General features: G+C 45.5%; 2 protein-coding genes across 3 annotated transcripts in view; both read left to right on the forward strand.

Moving 5' to 3' along the window:
• The first annotated feature begins 128 nt into the window (after positions 1-128).
• On the forward strand, positions 129-6,669 carry pnisr (PNN-interacting serine/arginine-rich protein). 2 transcript variants are annotated; one of them, XM_010753940.3, is made up of 12 exons: positions 134-269; positions 792-900; positions 1,088-1,264; positions 1,486-1,727; positions 2,144-2,306; positions 2,592-2,782; positions 2,995-3,135; positions 3,233-3,332; positions 3,975-4,028; positions 4,459-4,653; positions 4,740-5,838; positions 6,305-6,669. In XM_010753940.3, the coding sequence occupies exons 2-12, from the start codon at positions 813-815 to the stop codon at positions 6,336-6,338; spliced, it is 2,484 nt and encodes an 827-aa protein (XP_010752242.2). In that variant the 5' UTR covers positions 134-269; positions 792-812; the 3' UTR covers positions 6,339-6,669. The 2 variants fall into 2 exon arrangements, with proteins under 2 accessions (XP_019120473.1, XP_010752242.2); XM_019264928.2 differs by lacking the exons at positions 2,995-3,135; positions 3,233-3,332; positions 3,975-4,028; ... (1 more) ...; positions 4,740-5,838; positions 6,305-6,669 and having other exon boundaries at positions 129-269; positions 1,486-1,663; positions 2,592-2,727.
• Positions 6,670-7,714: 1,045 nt separating this feature from the next.
• coq3 (coenzyme Q3 methyltransferase) overlaps positions 7,715-8,900 on the forward strand; it is a 9,969-nt gene continuing 8,783 nt past the window's right edge. Inside the window, exons 1-2 of the mRNA XM_010753942.3 lie at positions 7,715-8,019; positions 8,521-8,658. Of these exons, the coding sequence (XP_010752244.2) occupies positions 7,841-8,019; positions 8,521-8,658 (317 nt within the window). The 5' untranslated portion in view covers positions 7,715-7,840. The remainder of the gene's footprint in view (positions 8,020-8,520; positions 8,659-8,900) is intronic.

Consider the following 8,900-nt stretch of genomic DNA (forward strand, 5'->3'; position numbering starts at 1 on the left):
TTGTAAAAAAAAAAAAAAAAAAGGAACTTAAATGTCCAATAAAACTTTGAGACTACATGGATAACATGTTCACCTCTGCTATTGTTGGATGGTGTATTTTAAAGTGAGGCAGGGTCCCAGCGCTGAGCTGTAATGTTCCGGGCAGCCTGTGAAGGCAGCAGCAGCCCGGCCCCCTCCTCGCTTCACACTTCCTCCGAGCAGGAGCTCACTCACTGATGCAGCCATTTTGATTTGGAAGCGCATCGCTGGAGAGAAACTGCCTGGAAAAGGTGGGGAGGTTATGTTACTCAAAGCACTGCGCTGACAACATTTACCGTCACACTTTACTCTCACTGAATCTCTCTGCAGGGACGCGTTTGTTCGCCCGGTAAGATGACGGCGCTGTTATGTGTTAGCTTCCATTTTTAGCTCACGTTAGCTCACGCTAGCTCGGCTAAGCTTCCTTAGCTCACAAACGCATGACCAGAGGCGGCTAGAGGTTTGAATTTCACCGGCCCCGAATTTATTTCAGCATCATGACTCATTAATGACACAAGACCCCGTTCTTGCATAGCGTTTGCTTCAGCCATTAGGACGGGAGACGGCTCACAGCTACGGGGAGTCAGTACGCGCGGCTAGTCGGTCAGTTGAGGTAACGTTAGCACTTTTCTGGGCGCTAACGCTCGCTCTTTTTTTTGGCCATTTGACGAAACGCCAGTGCACAGAAAGTGCTGCAGCTCCTGTCGTGTCAGCAAAAGCCATGCTGAGGGTGCAAATCAAAGACTAAAAGCTGGCTGCTCCGGATATTTTAGGTGTGAATCCAGAGGAGCGAGATGTGGGACCAGGGAGGACAGCCCTGGCCGCAGTGGCCTTTGAGCCAGCAGCAGTGGATGCAGTCTTTCCAGCACCAGCAAGATCCAGGTCAGTGAGATGCACATGCACAGTGGAAGCCTTTTCTTCCTCAGAAGAATGTATATCTGCTGGATGTCTCTGCATATCTACCTCCTGCTCTAACAGCCTCCATCATTTCGAGTTCACTAGACTTGTCGTAGCTTCTTCAGGGTGTCATTTCAAATTTCTGTGGTATTTGTTTTTGGTTTTCGTGAAGGTCAAGTGGATTGGGCTGCCCTGGCACAGGCATGGATAGCTCAAAAGGAGTCGACGGGAGCGGAGCAGCCGAGCATTCAGCCAAATGGCCAGGACATCCCCGGCCTCGAACCCGTCGGACAGAGCAACCACGGAGCCTTCCAGGGTGACCCAGCATTTGGCAGAATGTGGCAGCCAGGTACAAGTGTAACCCTTTGAGCCGTAGCAAGTACCTTCATTTATCTATGATGTACTGCAATAAGTGTGTATGATCGGTACTGACTTAATGTGATTCATGAGATCAGGTGAGGGTGAAGGAAATGTGTGGCTAAACTTTTAACAGCTGGACATGTTGAGAAACAAACAGCAGAAGTTCATATTGTGTTGGTTTTTGTTTATTAATTATGTTGCCATTAACAGAATGGGGAATGCATGGCCAGCCCCCTCCTCCACCACCACCACCCCCTGATCAGCCCTGGATCCCTCCAGGGTCCGGACCAATGGATGTGGTGAACCCCAGCGAGGACAGCAACAGCCAGGACAGCGTGGAGTTCAACTCTGAAGCCCACCACGGGGTTTACCCCCAGAACAGCCATGGGTATGGGGCACAGCCCGACAGCTACGCCATGGCCCCCATGGCCATGAACCAGTTTGATTATCAGGTATGCAGATGCTACAGTAGAAACTGTTGAAGCGTTTGGGTTTTAGTGTGACAACCAAGTAACACAAGAAGGATCAATCCATAGAAACTGTGCCGGGTCCCAGCATCTAGGTGTATCAGTCATTGCTTTCTTGATGCGGTGCAGAGGAAAGTGTTGGCTTGTTGAGGATCCAGCATGGTTTGGTTTTATTATTTATTTTATTAGCTGACTTCTTTTCTTTTTTTCTTTTTTTTAAAGACCAAGCAGGCTTTCTATCTAGCCCAGTCAGGAGTGATGGATAAATGTCAGCTAACTTAATCTGGGGAAAGACAACAACGACCCCACGCGCAGTGCATGCCACTTGGTGGCTGTTAAGAGAGGACCTTCTGTACTTTGAACCACCTTTTTAATTTTCAGTTTGTGCTGTCTCTCCACAGCATGGAGCCGCCTCATCTTTCGCCCCCGCACCCACGGGCTTCCACTCCCCATACTGGCAGGGTCCCCCTCAGAACAGACGAGATACCAGACCACCCGGGTTCAGAGACAGGCCCAGATCACCTATCCAGCTTCCTGTCAAACAGGAGGCCCCAGCACCGCTAGGTGAGGGTCTTCACTCAACTAATAGCCGTCGGATTGCAACTCTGTCATAGAGAGTTCAGATCATTAACTTAATTGTTTCTCGAATCCTACACAACAGATGATTTACAATTCACTTAAGAATTCATGTGGAATTGAGTGTTCACAGGAAACTGTCAGCACATTAAGAATTCAACAGTGGTCCTTTTTCAAGTTGTAAACAAGTGTGTCAAGGCTCAGAGGAGTTTATGCATCTTAGCAACACAGCAGTATGTGGATAATTAATTTTGACCTGCATCACACCTCCAGATGCTGTAAAAAGGCGCACACTACCTGCATGGATCCGCGAGGGCCTTGAAAAGATGGACAGAGAGAAGCAGAAGAAGCTGGAGCGAGAGCGAATGGAGAAGGAGCGCGCTAAAATGCCCAAAGATGACGGCAAAGAGCACGAGGCGGAGGAGGAAGGTGACGGGCCCCGCGTGCCCCGCAAGAGTAAATTTGTAAGCAACCCATATCTGGCCTTGACAGCAAAATGATTTCTTCTGGCAAAACAAGATGCAGTTGACATGTCTTGTGTTGGAGATGAGAAGACCTCCAAGGTCAACTGTTTTCTGTGGCATGTGTAAGCCTGTAGCAATGATTGCCCTCACAAAGGATGTCACTTTACCACTTTGTTGATTTGAATACAAGTCTTTAATTCTATCTGAATCAGGATAGTGACGATGAGGGGAACGATGACATTGAGGATGAAGACAAGCCCTCCATGAAGAAGGAATTTTCTGGCCGCAGCCCATCGCCTCCTGTAGAGGACAGCGAACCTGAAATGACCGATGAGGAAAAAGAATTCCAGCTAGTCAGTTTGACAAATTGTTGTTGATTTATCTATCTCTCTGAAGATTTATTTAAAGCATTGAATTCACTGTGTATTCGTTGTGTGTTTCTGTCTCTAGATGGTCATCACAAAAACACTTCTGACAGAGATCCTTCTTGAGGTCACTAATGAAGAGATCCTGCACGTGGCCAAAGAGGCTCACCGCAAAGCCACTCGAGGTCTGCTCTTATCTTTTCCAGTTCATGCATCATCTATGCTTGTCATCAAGACATTGTATTTAAATCAGAAGCGAATCCATAATGTTGGTAATAATCTCTTTAGATTGAATTCAATGACACCCTGTAAACGAGGGCGATTGAGCTGCAAACATGGGGCTATGTCTGATAAGTATTTTCAACCATTCTCTGCTAATGCATCAGAAGGAGTGAGAGCAGAGCAATGTTTTTCACAAGCAGTATTTGAAAACCTGGTCTTCTGGTACATGGTATTAAAGGTCCTGCTGAAAGACCGTAGGATAGGACTGGATAAAGTCTTAGCACTGACACTGACCAGCACCCACCTGTAGATACAAGTGACTTCCTCCATTGAAGTGCCTGTGCATTAGTACAGATTGGTTCTTTCCCTCCTGTCCGACTGTTTGACTGATTGTGTGACAGAATTTTGTTTGTTAACCCTCTCTCTTTTCTCCATTTGTTTTTTTTTCTTTTGTTTTTCTTCATTTTTTCTCTTTGTTACCAATCACAGCTTTTGTGAATAGAGCTTTATCTGTGACCCCCCTCTTCTCTAGCGACTCTCTTGCCTTTGAGAAAATGGCAGTATGTGTTTTAACATGTTGTTCCTGTTGTTGATGTGAATCAAAGCTCCTGCAAAACAGCTGGCACAGTCAAGTGCACTGGCTTCTCTGACCGGTCTCAGTGAGTATCCCTTTTTCTGTCACCGGGGGGGAGGGAAGGAAAATATTAAATATTTTTCATTTATGGTGGGGTGTTAGAAGGAACGTGGGGAAATCTGCCCAAGACATGACACCCACAGACACAACCTATTCTTGAAGATTGATTCAAATAGCACTGAGAAATGAACTGAGTGACTGACTTGGTTTTAGCTTTGCACTTTGATGATAGAAGCATGCTGAAGTATTTTTTTTTTTTTCAAATCAGTTTTAGATCTAAATGTATTAGTTTGTTTTAAGGGGTTCATCGGTGGGAAACATTAAGCCATACAGGATTAAGTGCCTTTCGCTGGGACCTTGGGATGGGTTGAGGGCTTTCAATAGTGAAACCTGATTGTGAGAATGGATTTTCATCCTTTCCAACACTCAACATCTCGGGGGCTCTGTTGTGGCAGGTGGGCTTGGTGACTATGGTTCAGACGAGAGCGAGGATGAGGACAATCGGAGCGTGCGAGGGTCTGAGTCCTCCGACACAGACGAGGAGGAGTTGCGCCACCGCATCCGGGAGAAGCAGGACGCCTTCCGCCGCAAAGAGCGGGAAATGCTGCAGCTGCAAGAAAAACAAGCACAAGAGGCTCTGCTTGCACGAGGTGAGTCATGATGCTGCGTCTGCATGTTCCTGGTCTTTACAGCAGCTGATGTTTGTTTACTTTAACTTGAATCTTTGTTTCCACAGAAGAGATGGTGAAGGAGAGATTGAGCAGAGAAAAGGTGGAATATGATGAGGGCCAGCCAGAGAACCCACACAAAGTTGAAGTAAAAGAGAGGGAGGCGGAGCCCTTGGTAGAGAGGCGTAGGTCCCGTAGTGAGAAGGAGGATAGTGAGAGCAAGCATTTGGGCAGAGGGAAGGAGCGATCAGGGCGAGGCAGCAGCGACTCCCCAGCCAACGGTCACAGCAGCAGCTCCCGCTCCAGCTCCAGCCACAGCAGCCGCCGTTCTTCCTCCTCCTCCTCCTCTTCCTCTGCATCTTCCCGCAGTTCATCTCGATCCTCCTCTCCACGAAGGAAGAGGAGGCGTAGCCGCTCCTCTTCCCACAAGGCTCGGCGGCGAAGCCGCAGCCGCAGCTCTCACAGGCATCGCAGTGATCGTAGCGAGAAGGTCAGGGACAGAAGGAGGAGCAGTGCTGAGAGATCAGGCCGCCACAAGAAAGACCGCAGTGATTCCAGGGAGCGCAGGAGCCGCAGGAGTAGATCCAGGTCCAGAGACAGGGGAAGAGCCAGGGCCAGAGACAGCCGCAGTCGCAGCAGAGAAAGAGAAAAGGAGAAAGAAAGGGAGAAGGAGAGGAAAAGGAGCCGGGATGGCAGAGACAGCAGCCATAGTCGGAGCAGCAAACACAAACAGAAGGCCTCCAGCAAAGACCGAGAGAGGAGGAGGGAGAGGAGTCATAGCCATGAGAAAGAGAGGAAAAAGAAGGATAGGGACAGAGAGCCAGATAAAAAGAAAGAAAAGCCAAAGACCAAAGAGAGGGAAAAGGAGAAAGGAAGCTCTGTGGTTATGGAGGAGAATGGCAAATCAAAGAAGAGGAAAGAGAGTGACTCATGCACGGACTCACAGAGTGACAAGCACTCCCGGCAGGATAGCAAAGCCAGCAAGAAGGGCTCCGCCAAAGCTAGCAAGAGGCGCTCAGACTCTGAGTCGAGTAGATCCCCTACCCCTGAAGTTAGCAAAGAAAAGAAATCCAAAAAATCCAAACGTAGTCGCTCACGGTCCACGGAAAAATCTCACAAGTCTGGTAAGAAGGCAAGCCGCAAACACAAGTCTAAGTCGCGATCAAGGTAGTATTCGTTTTTTTCTCTTTTTTCCCTACTGTATGTTTTCATTGTATGTCTCATTGTGATTTCTCTGGAGTTCTTTTAATGAATATATTTGAATAACTTTAAAGGGAAATTATGAAGCTTGTTGCCTGAACGTAGTCACATCTGCTTTAACTGTGTAAAGTCAAACCTGATGCAATAAAAAGTTTTAATGTTCCATGACGGTTTTAACTATCAAATGCAAATTTGTGACAGGAGTCACATGAAGTCTCTAACCTTTGTTAACATGTGTCAACTTTAATGAAGCTCTATTTTTGCCAAATTGGCAGTGCACAAATTTGCTTCTCTAGAGTCTGCACAACATTAGTTTCTGTGGAGATTATGTCCATTTTTGGGAGGGGTGTTTGTGCATGTTTTGTATTTTGTAGTGTGCGTGGGTGAGTGTGGTTGGTGCAGTATTAATGTTCTGTCCACGCCTCTCTTTCAGGTCAACGTCCCCCTCCCGTCGTAGCAGACGCTGAGGAGCACAGTTAACCTCCTGACCTGTGCACTTTGCCATTTTAAATTCCATGAGTTGAACAGGCTTGTCTCATTATAGAGGCAGTTGTGTAGGTGAACCCCCCTCATACATTTCTCTCATCCTTGTAAATATGTTGTTGTTTTTAAAGTGTGACTGACGAACAAGACTTTTTGAATGGTAGGAGTTTTCACTTGTATCATTATGCAAAGATTAATAAGACTGTGGACACTAAAAACTGAAGTTGTAACATTTTAAAGCATAACAGGATTAACCTTTTTTTTTTTTTCCTCAAACATTATTGTAAGATGTCCAATAAAACTGTTTGTTCCTTGTCTCGCCTCACATTTATTTTGATCATACATCAATCAGCGTACATCATTTCTTAACACACAATTAATAATCGGTTTGTCAGCATAGAAATAGAATTCTCCCTGTGGGTACATAGTGGTTCATACTTCATGGTTAAGAACAAAACACTTGAAGATCAGACGGGCTGCATGCCACAAAACATCTTTCCCTTCACATCAGTGCAGCTGTAGGTTGTTTTGGTCAAAGGATGTAATGCTGTAGTGCACATTTGACCTTTAAGCTGCTTGTAACATCAGTGAAATTAGTTGGTTTCTCATTAGAAGTTGTGAAGACGATGTTTTCACAGAAACCTGATACAAACCTTGGAGACGGTTACCATACAACATGAATGCTTAAAGCAACGGGTGTCCAAAGCACGGCCCGGGGTCCAGTTTCATGTGGCCCAAAGCTTCATTTTTATAGTTTATGATTTATGGCCTGCTAGGATTGTCAGATACTGTGTGACTGGCAGATTTGGCTTTTTTGGTTGACATAACGAAACATTTGAATGTGCTAAATCATAAGAACATTACTGCTAGTGTTATATACCTTTTAATCTTAAATATTAACAGACTTTGCATTACTCATAATGTTTAAGATGAACATGAGCTTAAGATTTGTATCAACGTCATGCAAGTTTTATGTATTTCATACAATTTATTCTTTATCCGACTCTAGATGTGAACGAGAGGAAGAACTGGTTATTAGATTTGGTTACATTGCCATTAAAAAAAAAGATAATTGAGACAATGAAAATATGATTGTTATAGAACAGTGCATTTGTATGTAACTTACTGGTGATTTTTTCATTTTTTAATGTTAATATTGACATCTTCACATTGTCAAATCGTTTGGACACCCCTGCTTTAAGCTTTAAATGTGGTTAGTGGTACAAAAATGACTATATGGAGATATTAAGTATATATAATCAAAAATAACATTAAACTTATGTTTATTAGTTATTTATCACTATTACATCATTCTATACAATAGTTCCTCCAGTGTTAGGCCATCTGTTTCCCGTCGGTACCAGCAACACCAAGGGCATTACCCGTCGGAACGTAAAAGTGTGTTGTTTCTACACGAGCATTACAGATTAGAGCACCGTCGGTCAAACAGTAAACAGTGACAGCAGCTCAGCTGTCCTCTGACGGCATGTTCTCCAATAAGTTTGGCCGCTTCTTGTTCGGGTTGTACAGCCGTAAAGCGGCCGCTGTCTGCGGCGTGACCCGGAGCGGCTTCAGCTGGACTGCGGTGTGCAAACAGCGGACACTGTGGCTGCAGAGGAGCGCCTGCGTGGAGACCCCGCGGAGCACCGTGCCCTGTCACACCAGGTACCGGAGCACTGAGGCTGCGCTGGGTGATGAGAGGACAGCGTTACGAAAGTCACGATGTGCTGGAGCGAATAAACGTCGAATAAAACCCACATAGACTTCTAGCAGTCAATGTTTGTTGTTGTGAGAAATGTCATCGTCATTATCAGCTTCCCAAAAATCAGGTTCCTCACATCCTCACACCCAAAAAATCACATTCTGTTGTGTTTGTTGGAATTTTATAGCTCATACTTCACAAAATCAACATGAAACAGAAAAAAAGCATCTTTTTTTGCTTAATATATTCTATGAAATGACGAATATATCATGAGATGTTCAGTATTTAATTGTATTCACTAATTGACTAATTATTTCAGCACCAGTTGGACGATTTTGTAACATCATTTTAATGTTAGTGGCTTCTCTTAAATCCAAATGTTGCGTGCATCTTTGGCTGTAGTTGGTGTTGAGGCATGTGCTGATGTGGTCCTATCTTCTTTCTTTTTTTCCCCCCATGCACAGTGTTCGATCGGCCTCCCAGACCACAGTGGACCCCGATGAGGTGAGGAGGTTCCAGTCACTGGCCAGCAAGTGGTGGGATGAACAGGGGGAGTTTGCAGCTCTTCATGCCATGAATGACCTGAGGGTGCCTTTTATACGGTGTGTACACAATATGCACTTCAGTATTCATCATGCTTTTGAAATGTCAAGATTACACACCCGAGCCAGTGACAGCTCAGGGGACTGATTGGCAGAGGCGTCAAGCCGCTGTGTCAAAACATGACCTGGAGGAGATCCAGCATCGTGGTGTTTGAACACAGAGAACACATGAAGGATGCGCTGCAGTAACATACACTGAACGTGACAGGATTCCTCCACACGTCAGCCAATAGTGTTTCAAC

Source organism: Larimichthys crocea, chromosome XIII, assembly GCF_000972845.2.
Source record: "Larimichthys crocea isolate SSNF chromosome XIII, L_crocea_2.0, whole genome shotgun sequence".
NCBI classification, from domain to species: Eukaryota; Metazoa; Chordata; class Actinopteri; family Sciaenidae; genus Larimichthys; species Larimichthys crocea.